This window comes from Grammomys surdaster, unplaced genomic scaffold, assembly GCF_004785775.1.
Source record: "Grammomys surdaster isolate TR1022 unplaced genomic scaffold, NIH_TR_1.0 126271, whole genome shotgun sequence".
Classification (NCBI taxonomy): domain Eukaryota; kingdom Metazoa; phylum Chordata; class Mammalia; order Rodentia; family Muridae; genus Grammomys; species Grammomys surdaster.
Window position 1 is genome coordinate 7,194,165 of NW_021621071.1, and position 18,357 is coordinate 7,212,521.

Consider the following 18,357-nt stretch of genomic DNA (forward strand, 5'->3'; position numbering starts at 1 on the left):
TTTAGATTTATACAACATCGAATTTTATATCCAAACAGTACCAATTTTAGTAATTTTAAAACTAACAGAGAAATGCTTTGAGAATTAAAATCTTAGTGTAACATGTAACTAGTAAAAAGGTTCTGATAAATACTCAAGACCTAAGACAAAATATTAAAATGGGCTTCCTCACTGGAAACCTACAAAACTTGTATTTCATAAAATTTACTTTATATTTTTTTCTTTTTCAAAAGGGATCTTGTGAGTGTGCATGTGTGTGATGATTAAAGAAACTGCTAGTCACAGAATTACATACACGATAAAGCCAATTACAATTTAAGTATTAACAATTTTCCAACTGGATTTTCAGTATGTTTATGTAAAATATTTACTTATAAGTAAACTTATAAAGGATTTCTTCCAAGTCTACTTTAATTCATATATGGAGCAAAGGTGTTTACAGAATTGATAACCTGCCACATTCCAAAAATTCACAGTGCTCTTTCCCCACTCTTCATGAGTAAACACTGTTCACAAATATAAAATAAAATTACATGTAAAAATGAAGCATAAACAGACAACTCATTCTACTTTATGAAAAATGTACACAAGAAATTTTTAAAATACAGAAAAAAGACAATGATTATGGCTTATGAATGAAACATCAAAGAAAATTATTTCCAAGTATTTCTATCTTGGGACATATGGCTTGGCACAATTTTAAATTTTTAGATATGAACCCTAAACCCACTTTATGCCTTCTTTGGAAATTAAAAAGATAGTGTTCCTTTAAAAATAAAATCAAATGCTAGCAATTCTCATCTAAAAAGTAATTTTTAAAAGGGAAAAATCCTCTTTTACTGCTTAAAAACATCTTTTTATATAACCTATATTAGATTTTCTTTAAAAGTTTTAGGGACAAATGAAATTAGTTCTAGGAAGGAAGAATAAAAATTTTATTTTTAAAAATCCAAGCACATAAATATTTTATAAATATTTTTAAATCACATGTAAACAATGTATGTGATTACAAGAATCCCAATTTTCAGATTTTAGAAGTACACAATGAGTCCTCTTGATTATTTTTCTTGCTTTAAGACTATAAACAATCTGAAATCTAAAAGTCACAGATAACTCATGAATACAATATTCAGGGGGGAAAGGTCAAAATAGTTTACCTGTGATGGCTTACCTGTTTTCAGATGTTTCCAGAAGATTAAATCAGAACAAGTACTTGGACCACTTAAAATGTAGGTATATTTACTGTATAAACAACAGCCTTGGAGTTATAATTACTGTTAATAACACACACATACTAAACAAAATAATAAAAAGGAATGCCCACCTTCTAACGATGACGGTACTCTCGCTCTCGGTCACGCTCACGGTCACGGTCACGGTCGCGATCCCGGTGTCTCTCTCGCTCTCTGCTTCTCTCTCTGTAATAATCATCATGGCGATCTCTACTCCGAGATTTATGACGCCGACTCTTTTCCCGTGATCTACTATGGTCCCTTTCTCTCGATCGTTCACGTCTTCTAAAAGAAATTACTGGATTAATGCTGTCCGTAACCGTAAAGCTTCAAAAGACATTTAACACAGTTGTCTCTCCTTTACCACTAGTTTTATTTTCCACGGCTTCACCTACACCACTAGTCCAAAAATATTAAATGCAAGCTTTCAGAAATAAAACGCCTTACGCCATTCTGATTAGGGCAGGAGAAGAGACAGCTCCTAGTGAACTCTGAACACATGTACTGTTGCCGTGGCCATGCGGGAGCCCCAAGGCCCTACCTAACTGAACCCCATGGACGCTGGCAAAGGGGAGTCCCAGATAGGGGTGGCTAGCTACACTGAGGAATCTGAGTATGAATGTTTATGAACAATAGATCAGTGTGTAGAAAGACAAAAAACAGCGGCCTCCTCTGGGAAGCTTTTCAGACAGACAGCAATTGGTACTCTAGAGAGATCTCCTACCTAGACTAGCCGGCCCTGTCCTAGTGTTGTACCGATCATCCAGGAAGTTCCGGGATGCAGCAGTAAGACCCTTGATTCTGGCTGTATCTAAGTGTGTCTGTCCTTTCTTCATTCCCTAATCATGTTTCCAAGACCCATGCCAGCTAGACTAAGCCAATCATCATGATAAAATATTTTGTCATCTTGCTCCTTCCTGCCTGCATTGTGAACCATCTCTCTGGCCAGTACACCCACACTAAATGATATTTGCCCACTAACTATTCAGTACAGCCTTAAGTGTCATCGTGATGGTACAGTGCTTATGTTTAAATAATCTTTGGATTACTTAATAATACTTAGTAATAGCACCAAAGTAGGAGTAGTGATGCCGACAATTGGAACACTGTTCCTTTAAGCGTGAAAAAAGTCATGTTGAAATTACAAAGGTTTACAGTGAGAACATATGAAACAAGAAAAAATAAATTAACGCAAATTTTGCCATCACATCTGAAAGACCCCAAAATCATACCTAAGCCTCATAATAATTCCATTAGTTTAAGTAAGAATTATCATGTTAATTACTGAAGCAAGCAACTAACCTTAACTATTAAGTGCTAAGCTTCTTGATCCAGCTCAGGTGTCCCCACAATGAAGACAACACATGATATAATCTCTAGTTAGGGACATTTATTCACAGACTTACAATGAGCCAAAACGGTAGTAACAACGTAAAAACCGTGTCCAGTATGAACTCGCTACTCTTAATACTACCTCCAGGAAAAGCATACGAAGGGCAGACAGAAGAACATGTGAAGAACTGGACAGATGGCTCAAGGGTTATCAACACTGGCTGCTCTTCCATGGAATCCAGGTTCAGTTCTCAGCACCCAAATAGTGACTCCTATCCACCTCTAACTTCAGTTCTGGGGAATCCAAGGCACTTTTCCAGACTCCGCGGCACCTAGCACAGGTGGGTTATGGCCAGAAATGCAGGCAAAACACCCGCATAAATGAAATCAAGAGTCAAACTGTGGCTGTGAAAGAATGGAGAGCCAGGCTCGTCTCTCTGTAAGTTCAAGGCTAGCCTCATCTACACAGTGAGACCCTGTCTCTAAAGAGATAGTATCATGTAAAGATTAAACAGTTACCTTGCAAGATATATAAAATTTCAAAATTGGTAAAAATGCTTTTAAAAGTAACCTTTAAAAAACAGAACCTAGGGCTGGAAAGAGATGGCTCAGAGGTTAAGAGCACTGGTTGCTCTTTCAGAGGTCCTGAGTTCAATTCCCAGCAACCACATGTGGCTCACATGGGATCCAATGCCCTCTTTTGTTGCATCTGAAGAGAGCAACTGTGTGCTCATATACATTAAATAAACCTTAAAAACAAACAAAGAAACAAAAACACAGTATCGATTACAGGGTCTGAAAAGCTAGCTCAGTAGTTCAGAGTACTTGTTGCTCTGTCTGACTGAGGACCGGGGTTTGATTCCCAGCACCCACAAGATGGCTTACCACCATCATAGCTATCCAGTTTGAGGGGATTCCTCAGGCACCAGAGAAATACATACATGTTTGCTAGCAAACCACTGATACACACAAAATAAACAAATCTAAAATAAAACTGCACCTATTATAAAATAACCACTTATTCACAACTCCCTCTTTCAAAAACACCCTGTCTCTTGTATAAAGCAGTGTTTAATCGCTAAAGCCCTTGCTTTGTTCAACAGGTGTTCACTAAGAAATGAGCTTCAATAATGAATAGATGGTTATAGCAAATACTACAAAAGAAACAGACTCTGACAGACTAGATTATGGTAAGACATGAAGAAATAGAGAGGCAGATAAATGTTTAGGGAAAAAAAAACAACAAGAAAAGTGGTTCCAAGAAGAAATATCAAGTACAAAAACCAGTAAGGTGGTCAAATGCTTAATGTGCCCATCTGGCTAAGGAATGGTGAATAAGTATAGGAGTTATGAGAGTCACAGGAGAGATTAGATCCCACAATGTGCTTGAATGAACACAGACATCTAAGAGTACAGAGAAGCCATAGAGTTCCTTGCATCTAAGGATTCCAGGAAGCACCAATATTAAAAAAAAAAAAAAAAAAAAAAGACTGACTGTTGGGTATAGAGTAAGTAAAATCACAGTTCCATTTTTTAGAAGTTCCTTGTGTGTATGTTAACTAACAGTTTTAAAAATACATGAGACAGGAACATTTTACCTTGATCCAGACCCATAGGACTTAGACTCAATTCCATGAAGGCAATCTTGCAAAGAGCTAATAAGAACTTTGCAACGATCATCTGCAGATACTTTGGATTGTTTAATTAGAGAAATTGCTGTTACCAATGTTTCAATAGCACTCCCATAATCACCTACAGGAGAAAAGAAAAGGTTAATTATCAAACAAATTTTTGTTTCCAAATTATCTTTTGGAATAGAACTAGCTATCCTAGAACTCTCTCTATAGACCAGTCAGGCCTCAAACTCAGAAATTCGACTGACTCCCGAATCCTGTGCTGGGATTAAAGGCATGTCACCTCAGCCTGACTTGAAAATTGTCATTTAAAATGACCATAGACAATGACTTTCGTTCAGTGTTTTGGAATTTAGAAAAGACTCTCATTTTTCATGAAGCTAATGCAATTGACTGTTTTGTCATGTAGATAGTTATTATTTTGCAAATACGAGAATAAATAAGCTATCTCTGGGACTCTGAACTATTAAATACCAAAGTTAATATTTATATCATTTCATGTGCACAAGTGTTTTAACCCACATGTCTTTGTATCCAAAGAAAGAGTGGTGGCCACTGAGGCCAGATAGGATGTCAGATCCCCTGGAATTGGGAGTTATAAAAGTTTGTGAGCCACCACATGGGTGCTAGGAATCAATCCTGATCCTATGGAGCAGCAGCCAGTGTAACTCCTAAGCTACCTCTTCACTCTCTCTCCAGTTGGAACTGATTTTTAACTTTATGTATATGGACAGTTTGCCTGCATGTATGTGTGTCCACCATGTGTGTGCACCATGTGTGTGCCTAGTACCCACTGAGGAATGAGGAGGACACCAGATCCCAGCACTAGCATCCAGTGCTCTTAACTACAGAGCCACTGCTCCCACTCCCAATAAGCATTTAAATCCAGTAAAGTTGGTGGTCTTCCCACTGCACTGCCATGTATCATCCTTCAATACTTGAAAACTAAGTGACAGATAACCATTTGGGACTAACTATACAGGTTACATAGTGTTTCTTTTTTTTTTTTTTTTTTTTTTTTTTGGTTTTTCGAGACAGGGTTTCTCTGTGTAGCCCTGGCTGTCCTGGAACTCACTCTGTAGACCAGGCTAGCCTCGAACTCTCGAACTCAGAAATCCACCTGCCTCTGCCTCCCAAGTGCTGGGATTAAAGGCGTGCGCCACCACCGCCCGGCAAGAAAACTGTCTTTATAAACTGTAATTAAGCTTTGGGTTTTAATTGTAAATTGTATGTGTATGGGTGTTCTGACCGTATGTGTGTTTGTCTTTGCACTTATAAGCATGGCTGATGCCTGCAGAAGCCAGAAGAGGGCCTTGGATCCCCAGGAACTGTAATGAACTGATGGTTATTAATCAAACCAGGGTCCTGTGAAAGAGCAGCCAGCTTTAAACAGCTAAGTCTTCTCTCTAGCCCCTGGTTTTAGGATGATTCTTAACATAAATAGGAAGGAAGACTGAAACAAATATACAAACCAGCACTAGCGTCAGACACAGCTCTAGAAATAGCACTGCTTGAGATTGCCCGATTTCTATTCATGATTTCTTCAAACTCAGCTTCACTCAGAGGTGTTCTCGCAGTATCCATTTCCCTACAAAAGACAAAGAAATGAGAAGTTGTTACTTAGCAAAAAAGTTAGTAACAATGTAAACAACTCCAGAAAAGCAGCTTTTGGCATTTGCTTTAGAGACAGTTGTTATTTTCCAGATTGGAGAATGCTATTTCCCCTGTCCAATCAAATTCCCCTTTTCACTGTCTTCTGGCTGAAATTTGTTGCGGTTTAGAAATCTGATCTTTCTACAGGACAGAAACTACATTTCTAAAATACAAAAGACTTCAAAGTACTTTATCTTTTACTGATTAAAGAGTTTCAGTACTACATGTTTAACTTACCTCCCAGGAGGACCATAGTCACCCCTATCATATGGGGGAGGTCGGCCATATGGGTCTGTTGGTGGTGGACCCCGACTATCTGATGTTGGCATACCACTATTAGTTGGTGGAGGAAAGAAAGCAGGATTCACATGTGGAGCTGGTGGTGGGGCACCTGGAGGTGGTCCCGGAAGATGTGGAGGAGGAGCAAGTGTAAGGGGAGGCCCTAGCGGACCTGGTGGTCGCGGTGGAAAGGGGCCTGGAGGTGGAGGTGGTCCCTGCTGTGGAGGCGGTGGACCTGGAGGGGGGCCGTAGCCTGGAACTGGAGGTGGAGGCCCAGGAGGAAGTGGACCCAACGGAGGCTGCCCAAAAGGTTGTCCAGGAAAAAGAACTGGTGGTGGAGGGCGGTCTCCGCGATTAGGAGGTCCTGCTAGAGGAGGTGGCAAAACCTGACCAGGAGGTGGAGGACCTGGGGGACCAGGTGGGCCAGGTGGGCCTAAAGGTGGACGCGGTGGAGTTTGTCCAGCTATAAAATAAAGAAAGGAAAAAAAAAAGATGACTTCAATAAAGATATTTAACTATTACATGTCAAGAATATATTTCTAAAGCAGAATTTATAAACCATGACTCTCTCTTGGAATGAAACCCATAGGACAATGCTCTAGTAACTACAAAGATAAAGAATATCCTTACAAATTTAACTAGTGTCAATTATGATTAAGGAAAACCACTAAAACAAAAAACTTGGTAAGACTTTAACACTTAAGAGTTTCCATCTTTCAGCACACATACTTCTCACAGTGAAAACACCCACCTTATATTCTACTCTGATGCCAAGCTAGAAAGTGAAACAGGGAAAATGGTCTTGAAAGGATTTTTTAAGAGGTAAGAAAATAAGACGGACGTAAATATTCTATATATAAAGTCAAGCAAGTTTGGAGAAAAATAAAGACCTTTTAGGCCAAAAATGGGTATTTCCTCTATGCTGTGCCCCATATGCCATGGAATCCTAGTTTCCAGGAACAAAGGCCGAGTTCCTTTAACAAGATGCTTGATCAAATTTCCTGGGTTCCAAAAATAGCATAACAAGGAGAGTAAGTCACATTAATAATGCATTACTTGAAAAAGAGAGAAAGGAAAAGAGGTATTAGGCAGACATGTTTTCTCCATAATAAACTTCAAAAGTTTTACCTGGGAAAGGTGGAGGTGGCCCTCCTGGTCCTGCTGGCCCAGGAAATCTGTCCCCACCAGGAACAGCCCCTGGAAAACGGCCCCGTCCTCTACCACCTTGTGGAAATGCTGCACGTGAACTGCCTCCTGGAGGACCAGCTTTACCTTCCCCAGACATTTGTCCTGATTGTGTAGCTGCAAACATCCAAATACTCATAAATAGCACTTATTAAAAGTTTTCTGAATTGTAACCACTGTTGTTAGAAACTAGTTCATATTTATACTATTCATCAAGTTATAGATGCCTTGGCCCTATGTAAAAGTACTTGGCAAGAAAAACATTCACATTTATTTAAATACACTTAGTCTTAAAATAGTCAAGTTTAAATGTATTTCCACTGAGAGATAAACAAGTCACTTTAAAATACCAGTACTCTATCTACAATTGCCAAAACAGAAAATCAACAGAAATCTTCATTTCAATAAGAGATTTTTTTTTTTTTTTTTTTTGGTTTTTCGAGACAGGGTTTCTCTGTATAGCCCGGGCTGTCCTGGAACTCACTCTGTAGACCAGGCTGGCCTCGAACTCAGAAATCCGCCTGCCTCTGCCTCCCGAGTGCTGGGATTAAAGGCGTGCGCCACCACCGCCCGGCTTCAATAAGAGATTTTTTTATGCTGTATAATATATTCTTCAGTTAAGTCTTAATTGGCAAAAAATTAAAACAAAACCACTTGAATTTCTAATAACAAGTCTCTTCTACATTCATTTTACCAAGTAGTAAAGACCTTGGTAGCAAGCAGAAAGAAAACCCAGGAACTACTTCACTAGCCTCTCTCCTGTCAGAACACATATACACATAGAGGCTCTTCCTCTAAGGGCTAGAACGCAGCAGCTTCAGTAGTTCTCCGTGATGAGTGGCAGGACAATGCCAGCACCAGAGAGCGGTCAAACTGCCGTATACTGTTTGATCTATCTAGAAAAAACTGGAATGGGAGTGCGTGTCCAGTATAGTCATAAGCAATGATTAAATCAAGTTCATGAAAAATTAAACAGCAACATGACTTCCTAAGTATAATATTTAACAAATGCCAGCAACACTGCTTAAATACATTTTTAAAAAGGCTGCTGAGAGATTTATTTGCTTACTTTTCCTGGACTGCATTTCAAACTGACTCAGGAACTGTTTATTGCATGGAGTTACAACAGGATTCTGACCATGAAGTTCTCTTTTAGGCAAAAGATCCATTAACTTTTTGGAAGATGCTTCAGATCCAACACCAACAAGGGCAAATCTAAAAGATGGTAAGGGGTAAGAATAAAAAGCAAGGAGGAACTGAGAACGCTACTGTTGATTAAAAAAAGAAATGGTCTTAGTCTTTTTAAAAAAGATTCATTTATTATGTACACAGTGTTCAGCCTGTATTATGCCTGCGCACCAGAAGAGGGCGCCAGACACCCTTACAGATGGTTGTGAGCCAACATGTGGTTGCTGGGATTGAACTCAGGACCTCTGGAAGAACAGTGTTGTCAACCTGAACCATCTCTCTAACCCCTTAATTTACTCTTATCAGAAGAAAAAATAAACTATTTAAGGCTACACAGACTTACACTATTTTTTATAATGTACTACAGAATTCACTCTTAATGTACAATCCAGTAACTTTTTAAGGTACATTTATGTATTTTACAAACATCATGATGGTTCATGTTATAATACTCATCATTACCAAAAGAAAATCCATAGCCTCTACCACCATTCCTATTTATTCTTGTCCCTTAATCACAGGGAATGATAAATCTATTTTGTCTCTATGGATATGCCTCATTTGGAATTTCAAATAAATGGAATATGAAACTCTTTACAACCACTTTCCTGAGCATTAAAGGTCTAGTCATGTTACAGCATGTATCACTAATTCATTCCCTTTAATAGCTGAATAACAGTTCATTATAGACATTACTTTTGTTTTGTTTTAAATTCATCCATCAGGTAGTAGGCACTTGGGTTGTTGTCACTTTTTATTGCTTCAAAAAGATATTGAGGGGCTGGAGAGATTGCTCAGTGGTTAACAGCACTACTATTCTTCCAGAACTTATGTTCAATTCCCAGTACCCAGCTCACACCCATTCATAACTCCAGCTGCAAGAGTTTCAAGGGGTCTAATTCCCTCTTCTGGCCTGCATGATTATCAGGGAAACACAGAATGCGTGTGTGTGTGTGTGTGTGTGTGTGTGTGTGTGTATGCAGCCAAACACCCATACACATAAAACAACAAATTGGTCATTACCCCATTACCCACCAAGGTGCAAATCAAAACCATAAAGAAATCCAGTTCTCTACTATAATCAAAATGACAGCTATCCGTGCTGGTAAAGATAATGAGATACAACCCTCCTGCATGGTTGAATATATAAACAATCTGGCAACTTCTCCAAAGTTAAACAGACTTACCATATCCATATAACTTACTAACACCACTTCTAGGTTATATGCCCAAAACAAGCAAAACTTTATGTTCACACAAAATAGTACACTATATTCTTAGGGATGACCACCTTAAAAGCTAAAAGTAGAAACCACCCAAACATTCACCAGTGGATGGATCCTGAGTCCCTCTTAAAGTGCTACCCCATTATATGGGCTTCTCACTCAGATGCAAAAGGGAATTCGGACACTGTCACATGAGGAACCTTGAAAACATTACACTAGACGAAAGAAGTCAAACACACAGGATATTAATATTATTGGATTTATAAAACACCCAGTATATTTTACTTATAAATATCCAGAATAGACAAATTCTGAGGTAGACAGTACATGAACGCTTGTCAACAAAGGGTACAAGGGAGATTGGAGATGAATGCTAACAGATACAGTGTTTCTGTGGTGGTGATACTGTTAGGGTGATGAAATGTTCTGAAATTAGAGTTATAATGGTTGCTTAACTTTGTAAATATGTATTTTTAAGTACTGTATTGTACTCATACACATACAAAATAAATTAATGTAAATAGATCCAATTATGTTACTATATTATTTATAAGAGGCAAGAGTGGAAACAACCACAATACACAAAAGTAAGATGTATATATCACTAAGCATTTCTTCTGCTCTTTCCAATCAAATATGACAAAGTGAATTATTATACTATCTTTTAGGCAAAAACATAGAAGCACATTCACTAAAGTGAATGGTAAAAGTGTGGCAATTCATTTTATTACTTTTAGATACTTGCATTATATAATGCTCATATAATAATCTTGTCCCTTGTGTGTGATTTCCTATTAGGGAAATGGAGCAAGGTTACATTATTCTTGTTATTCTCCTTCATTGTTATTCTTATGGTACTGGGATCAAACTCTTATCAGGCAAGTGGTTCTAGCACCAAGCTACAGACCCCAATCTTTCTGAGCCTTTTTTTGGGGGGGTTGGGGGGGTTGGAGACAGAGTGGCTGTCCTGGAACTTGCTCCTTAGACCAAGGCTGGCCTCCTGCCTGCTTCTGCCTCCCAAGTGCTGGGATTAAACCCTATCTCTTAAATCACAGCACCAACAATGCTTCTTAGCACAGTTATTTCCATCTTAGGAGTGTACTCAGTATAGTCAGGAAATAGGCCTAGTCTGTCTACAGTCCCATCCCAAGCAGCTTCCGTGTGTTTTTAAAAAACAAGAAATACGAAATTCAAGTATGAACCTCTGCTAAGATCTTCCTTCTGGTGTGTTCATGTGGGTTCCTAAGAACTGAGTTGTCAGGTTTGTGCAGTAAGGATCTTTACAACCTAAGCCATCTTGTCAGTGCTAATGTGTTCATGTGCTCTATATGTGTGTTATCAGCGTCCAACTTAAGGAAAACTAATTTGTAAATTGTAATCACTATCAGATTACCTTAGGAAAAAAATTAAACTCTTCTTACCCCTTTGATTGTCCATTTGCCCGATTTTCAAAAAATTTTATCTCCAAAATATCATTTACTCCCAAAGAGTGAACTGCTTCAGTTAGGTCCTCATCTGTCGTCCACTGCAAAACATTCCCCTTAGAGCCATTAAAACATATTCGGATTGCACTGTTTGAGTTTAACATTTAATGTTTAAATGAAAACAAACGATGAGAACATTATTTTTTATTTCTGCAAACCTACCATGCTATAGTAGGTAACTAATATCAATATATAGGTTCTTATCAAACACTCAACTCTTACCTAAGTCACTATTTTCATAAGGTGCAACGGAGAGGATAAACAGCTTGTTCAAAGTCACAAGACATAAACATATGCCAATTCCTTTTTTTTTTTCTTTCTTTTTGACATAGGGTTTCTGTGTGCCCACAGCTATACTGGAACTCATTATAAAGACCAGGCTGTCCTTGAACTCAGAAGATCAGTCTCCCAAGGCATGCACCACCAAATCCAGCAAGAGCACCATTTTTTGTTTTGTTTTGTTCCCACAAGATTTCACTATATAATCTTGGACCTAAGTGTGTAGACCAGGCTGGCCCTTAAATTCAGAGATACACCTGCCTTTGCCTCCCCAGTGCTGAGATTAAAGGTGTGCACCACCATACCAGACATGAAACAAATCTGTAATATGAATTAGAATATAAGGAATAATTTAAAAACTGTAGTGGTATTTTATCTTTCTTTCTCCCATAATCTTATTATATTCTTAATTTGAGACCCTGTGTGAACATTTTTGTCAAACTGGCAGGAATGTAAAAAGGGTGAGTGCAGACAACTACAAACTCAAGTAGCATATCCATCCCCAAACCAGACCATAAAATTCAAAATTATAGTAACTGTATGTCTTTTTTTTTTTTTTTTTGGTTTTTCGAGACAGGGTTTCTCTGTGTAAACCTGGCTGTCCTGGAACTCACTCTGTAGACCAGGCTGGCCTCGAACTCAGAAATTCGCCTGTCTCTGCCTCCCAAGTGCTGGGATTAAAGGCGTGCGCCACCACCGCCCGGCTAACTGTATGTCTTTTAAAAAAAAAAAAAAAAAAACTTGGTTTTGCCCTCTCATCACTTGGGGTAAACATGAAAAAATATATATATTTTACATATAACGTCCATTTTTTTAAAGCTGAGCAAAAATATGTACTACTAGAGCAGTTCAAAATGACTGCCAAAATCTGTGTTAACGGTCCTTACCCATGTTAGATTTCCAATATACAATGCAATTCTCTTTCCAGTGTAAGTGTAGACGACGTTTGGCGCTGCTCCTTTACCCACGTCATCACCAACAGTTGGTGGAAGAGTATCCATGTAGTCCCGATCTTCTGGGGCATCGCCATTATTTGCAGATGGAGAGATGACATCATCATACAAATCTATCTGATCATGCCCACCATATTCCGCTTCCTGAGACAAAGATAATGTTCTAGATTATATGACAGTCAAGATACTAAATAAAAGTGAATACCGATTCATTCAACTTTCTTATTTTAAAAATCTGATAAAGACAGGAAAAGGCCCAAGGATTTTAATACAAGTCTCTTTTTACTTTATATAACAGATGGGTTCTTGAATGGTGACTTAACTAATACCTTCCTTGAAAGTAAAATATTCTTAAAAGTAACCACACATAAATGCAAATAGGTAAGTTTCAAAAGAATGTTTGTCATAATACTATCACACACAAACATAAAGGTATTACAACCCTTTAATATGTGACCACTGTAAAACACCAGTATTTTCTTCTTTGGTATTCAGATCTTATTTGCCTACTCTAAGAAAGCTAATGTTTCTATAAGCTAAGTCATAGGTGACAAAAATACACATACACACAGAGATAGATATATATGTACGGATATATACATGTTTCAAAATCTTAATTATCTAGTAAAATAAAAAAATACGTAAAACTATTCAAAGTGCTATCTTGCAATAATTGTGTTATTCTCAGTAAACAAAGAGCTACTACTTACCTGACTTTTAAAATCTAGCCAAGTACATTAGCAAGTGAAACACACACACACACACACACACACACACACACACGAGTTAGTACAACTGCCACTGTCATCAGCAGAATCAAAGCAATGCTAGGATGTCACTCATGTGCCTAACTGATGAACCAGGAAGAGGAAAACAACAAAGAAACTGATCTGAGGAGGAAAAAAGTAATTCAATTTGTCAACATCCCTTTCTATGACTGAGTAACTCTATTGATATCCATGTGAACTATTTACCCTTGAGGGAAATTTGAGAGGAAAAAAAAAAAAACAATTTAAGAGATATAGCTAGGCATAACAATCTCCCATGTATACAATTTACTAAGGACTGCCATATACATATGGCATTCAAGAGTTAGTTTTAGGGAATATAATATGATCAAGTAAAAATTTGTTATATGATCAAAAGATACTGTAGGCACGAAGAGAGCAGGGCTATTGTTCCATTTTTCACCCAAAAAGACATATTTTAAAGAAAAAGGGGGAAAAAACCCTAAAAGGGGAATCACTATTCATAGACAAAGCCATAGAGACCCCAAATCTCTATTTTTTAGGTAATCTGCATTAATGATGAACTATGTAACTTCTTAAAAATTTAATATTACATACCAACTTTACTTATTACAAGGCAGGGTGTGTCTGTAAGTCTAAATTAATAAGAAACTTAAGAAATCAAAGTAAATCAAAGAAAAGCCACCTTCATCAAAAGGCAGAAATTAAGATAAGTCACTGAACAATGCCATTGATTTTAATGTACAATGATGCCAAAATAATGTCTAAGTAATGAGTTTTCATCAAACAAAGAAGCTACTCAAACTGCACTGAGAGTAAAAATTAGAAAACAGGTGAGCTTTGTTAGTCTAGCTGAGCTTCTGGTCACGTGGCTCCAACAGTGGCCCCACAGTCTTCAAAGATATAAAAACGGTATAGCTGGGCACTTTTACAAGCTGGTTCTGCACATCAAACAAAATTATTATAGTTATTCAAAGGAAGTTGTGTTTCCATCCTCAACAGAGATTAACTACGTTTTACAGTCTGAGGGAAGTAAAAAAGAATGCTAGGGTTATTGAATACAAGACTACAAGTATTTAAATTTCTATTTTCACTTACAGGAAAAGACTAAGATATAATTTTCGTTAGTTGTACATGTGTGAAAATGTTTATAAAAGTAGACCATCGGGCTGGAGAGATGGCTCAGCGGTTAAGAGCACTGACTGCTCTTCCAGAGGTCCTGAGTTCAAATCCCAGCAACCACATGGTGGCTCACAACCATCCATAATGAGATTGGATGCCCTCCTCTGGTGTGTCTGAAGACAGCAACAGTGTACTCATCAATAAAATAAATAAATAAATATTTAAAAAAAAAAAAAGTAGACCATCATTTACAGGCAGTAACTGAAGCTACACTGACCTGGGCATTACAATCGCCATTTTTGTATGACCATGACTTCCTACAGTGAGACCAAGCGTATTTTCCACATTCATAAGGAAGATCATCATCAGCCATGTTGTCTGGTAGCTGGATTGCTTCCAAGTGACTGAAGGGTTGCTAATTGAGACCATGGTCCTGGAGGCTGATCTCCATGTGGACTAGTTAGCTGTGTTCTAAGACCTCAGATCGTAGTCGTAACCCCAAGGGTATACATTGGACTTGGTGAAAAAACATTAATGAATCTGAATATATATACTGCCATTGCTAAGAAAGCAACTCAAAGGATAGTTAGTAGTATCTGTAGTCTTCCTTTTTTAGATTCCTTACTTTAAAAAAATCCAGAACACATCCAAGTGCTTCTACCTCAAGTGGAAAATGTACATACTCTGAAATTAAGCAAAATGCCTATTACAAGTCAGATATAAAAATAAAATCTGAAGACATACTAAATAAACTAAAGCCTTTCTACTGTCAAAGAAAATCAACAGCATCAAGTTCTGCTATGTGAAGTCTTTTTCAAATACATTTCAATGGCATTCAAAAATGGAAAATTTCAAAATATCCTAATTATTTCAGATTCGGAAAGTCATCCAACCTTATTCATGTTTCTAGGATCTAATCATCAATAAAGGTGCATATCTACTGTCTAGCAAGAACAGCTCTTAGGCAGTTTAGAATGGTGCCAACGTCTTTAATCTCAGCACTTGGAGGTAAAGCCAGGTAAATTATCTGTGAGTTTGAGGCTAGCATGATCTACATAATGGTTTCCAGGGTATAATGCGACCTTGTCTGGAAGAAAAAAAAAAAGGAAACAACAACAAACAAAAGAACAGCTCTTAGAGTTTATGAAAAGAGTAACAAAGTAATTTTTCTCAATCCCTACTATTCTGAATCACTAACAGCAAGCAAGGCATCAAAATCCAGTAATGGTTGTACAACCAGCCCAGTCCTAGTAATCCTAGCAGCTGGGAGAAGACTGGGGCAGAAGCAAGCCTGGAACACGGGCAAGCAAGCCTTAGCTGAAGAAAAAAGAGAGGGGGGCTCTCTCTCAAGATTTTATACTACAGGGTGATTGTTTTCTTCCTACAAGATACACAGAACTGCTTCCCAAAGAACAGACTTAAAGGTATGGTGGATAGAAAAATGACCAACATCCCAGTCATTTTCTTAAGCCAATGTTTCAATCTTTTTCATTAGCACTATTTCCCTTCTTTCAAGATTTTTACACAATTTCCCCCAATTATACCCTATAATTTTTCCTACTATAGAAAAATTGTATATAATATATACCATTTATTGGGGTTCTCCTTTTCCCTGATAGGCACAACACTGTTTTGGTATTTCTAGAATACCAAAAACGACTGAACGACTGGTACTACCAGTAAAGGACAGCATCTATTTAAAAAAAAAAAAAAACCCTATTTTAAAAAAAAGCATAATCATTCCATTTAAAGAATAGTTATTTCATTATAAGAAAGGGGGAGCTATACTCTGCATGACAAAATGTATTCAATGCTATATAAGAGAAAAACCCAGTAGCAAAATCTACTCAGAATGTTCAACCCTCTTATATAAAATGATGCAGTATTTACATATAAATGATACATCTTTTCACATACTTTAAATTATCAAGACTTCTTTAAACAATGTAAATGTTTATATTTAAAAAGTGATTATACTGTATTAGTTTAGGGAATAATGGCAAGAACCCAGTACAAGTGCAATTTCACCCAGCCAGTATTTTTGATTCCAGCTGAATTCTAGGATACAGACAATATGGATTCTATTTTTCCCCAGAAAATAGCACATTATGAATATGCTAAGTATATTAGTTTTATAATTCCTGTAAAATATTAAATTAGATCTTAACTACTATGCCATTGCTCCAGCCCTATAGATTTATCTTTAAGATATTTTCATTAAGCATATCATAAAAGTTTTGCAGGATAATAGTTGTTTTACAGTGAACATACAATGATTAAGTATAAAGTGAAATGATTCATTCAATAAAATTAGACTTTTGGAGACATCTAAATCCTTACTTACGAACTGACACCCCAACCCCAGCCATTCCTCCATTTACTCTTAAAGTTAGATGATCAGGTAACTAAATCAGTACTTCTTGTTATCAATGATCCACAATCTGACAGAGCAGACACTAAACTACATAAACTGCTTCGACTGAGCCCCAGATAAACAAAATATATACTACTTGATTGTACAGAATATAAACTGAGCATGCCTAATTAAAGAATCTAGGTTTAGTTCCTAGCACCCTCATGCTAGCTCACAACCATCTGTAACCACTTCCAGAGGATCTGATGCCTCTTCTGACTGCCATGAGTGAGCACTGGAAATGCACAAGGTACATATACATACGTACATACATACATGCAAACAATCCATAAACATAAAAGAATAAGTACATCTTGGGGTGGGATGAACTCCTTTCTGTGTAACTCCAAAGTCAGTACAAGCAATGTAGACTCAGAAGTAGTTAGTTAATAGTCTCCTTCCGGGGCTGGAGAGATGGCTCAGCGGTTAAGAGCACTGACTGCTCTTCCAGAGGTCCTGAGTTCAAATCCCAGCAACCACATGGTGGCTCACAACCATCCGTAATGAGATTCAATGCCCTCTTCTGGTGTGTCTGAAGACAGCTACAGTGTACTCATAAATAAAATAAATAAATCTTTTAAAAAAAAAAAAAAAAAAAAAAATAGTCTCCTTCCGATGAGCAACTCTTCTCAATCTGTCCACATCTAAAAGCTTTAGAGGGACCAAGCAGATGATGTGTTTCTGTTCCTTCTTATCTTTATTCTCCATTCTTAAAATTATCTAGTAAAGGGGCTGCAGAGATGGCTCAGCGGTTAAGAGCACTGGCTGCTCTTCCACAGGTCCAGAGTTCAATTCCCAGCAACCACATAGTGGCTTACAATCATCTGTAATGGGGATCCGATGTCCTTTTCTGGTGTGTCTGAAGACAGTGTATTAACATACATAAATAAATCTCTTTTTTTAAAAAAATTACCTAGTAAAGAAAGTAAATACACTAACCTAAGTCTCATCCTAACCCCGATAAAGCTTAATACTCAGTCTCATACTTTTCTGCAGCTTATTGTGCTTTGCCAAAATGCAAAAAGCTTTATAAAAGTATATCATTTTAAATAGTAAAAAGAGACTAATGACTACACAGAATTTCAAAGTACAATTAAAACTGCAGCTCACACTCAACAACAAAAGATGTTAAGTTTAGGGCTAGAGAGAGGCTGACTGGTTAGAGCACTCATTTAATTCCCAGCACCTACACGGCTGCTCACAACCCTCTGTAACTCTAGTTCCAGGAAATCTGACTCCCTCTTCTGGACTCCTCCGGCACCAGGCACCCACATAGTGCAGACATTCATGCAAGTAAAAGACTCAAACATGTTTAAAAACAAGAAGTGTAAGAAAAAGTTAAAAAAACAAAACAAAACAATACAAAACTGACTTTTATAGATGTCTAATGATCAGTTCTGAAAAATATTTTGCTCAACTACAATCAAATAATCACACTGGTTACTTACTATAGCAGCTAGTAGAAATAAGGCTACCATCTATTAAGAGAGACCAGATTACTCGGGATGTTGCACAGGAGTAAAAAGTGTCTAGCATGTGCAAGGGCCTGAGTGCAAACTCCCAACAGTAAGGGGAAAAAGTGAGCCGGACACAGGCTGTAATCCCAGCACTATGGGGGGGGGGGGGGG

The 18,357-nt window shown here is 37.6% G+C and overlaps 1 protein-coding gene across 4 annotated transcripts in view; it reads right to left on the reverse strand.

Moving 5' to 3' along the window:
• The window catches only part of Cpsf6 (cleavage and polyadenylation specific factor 6), a 31,223-nt gene that overhangs the window by 10,029 nt on the left and 2,837 nt on the right, over positions 1-18,357 (reverse strand). Inside the window, exons 2-10 of one of the 4 annotated variants that reach the window (XM_028759009.1) lie at positions 12,380-12,589; positions 11,151-11,254; positions 8,385-8,530; positions 7,259-7,432; positions 7,021-7,131; positions 6,089-6,593; positions 5,671-5,786; positions 4,163-4,316; positions 1,325-1,514 (exon numbers count right to left, since the gene is read on the reverse strand). In XM_028759009.1, coding sequence (XP_028614842.1) covers positions 1,328-1,514; positions 4,163-4,316; positions 5,671-5,786; positions 6,089-6,593; positions 7,021-7,131; positions 7,259-7,432; positions 8,385-8,530; positions 11,151-11,254; positions 12,380-12,589 — 1,707 coding nt within the window. In that variant the 3' untranslated portion in view covers positions 1,325-1,327. Of the gene's footprint in view, positions 1-914; positions 1,243-1,324; positions 1,518-4,162; positions 4,317-5,670; positions 5,787-6,088; positions 6,594-7,020; positions 7,132-7,258; positions 7,433-8,384; positions 8,531-11,150; positions 11,255-12,379; positions 12,590-18,357 lie in introns of those variants that run through there. The other 3 variants (XM_028759007.1, XM_028759008.1, XM_028759005.1) reach the window with 3 other exon arrangements.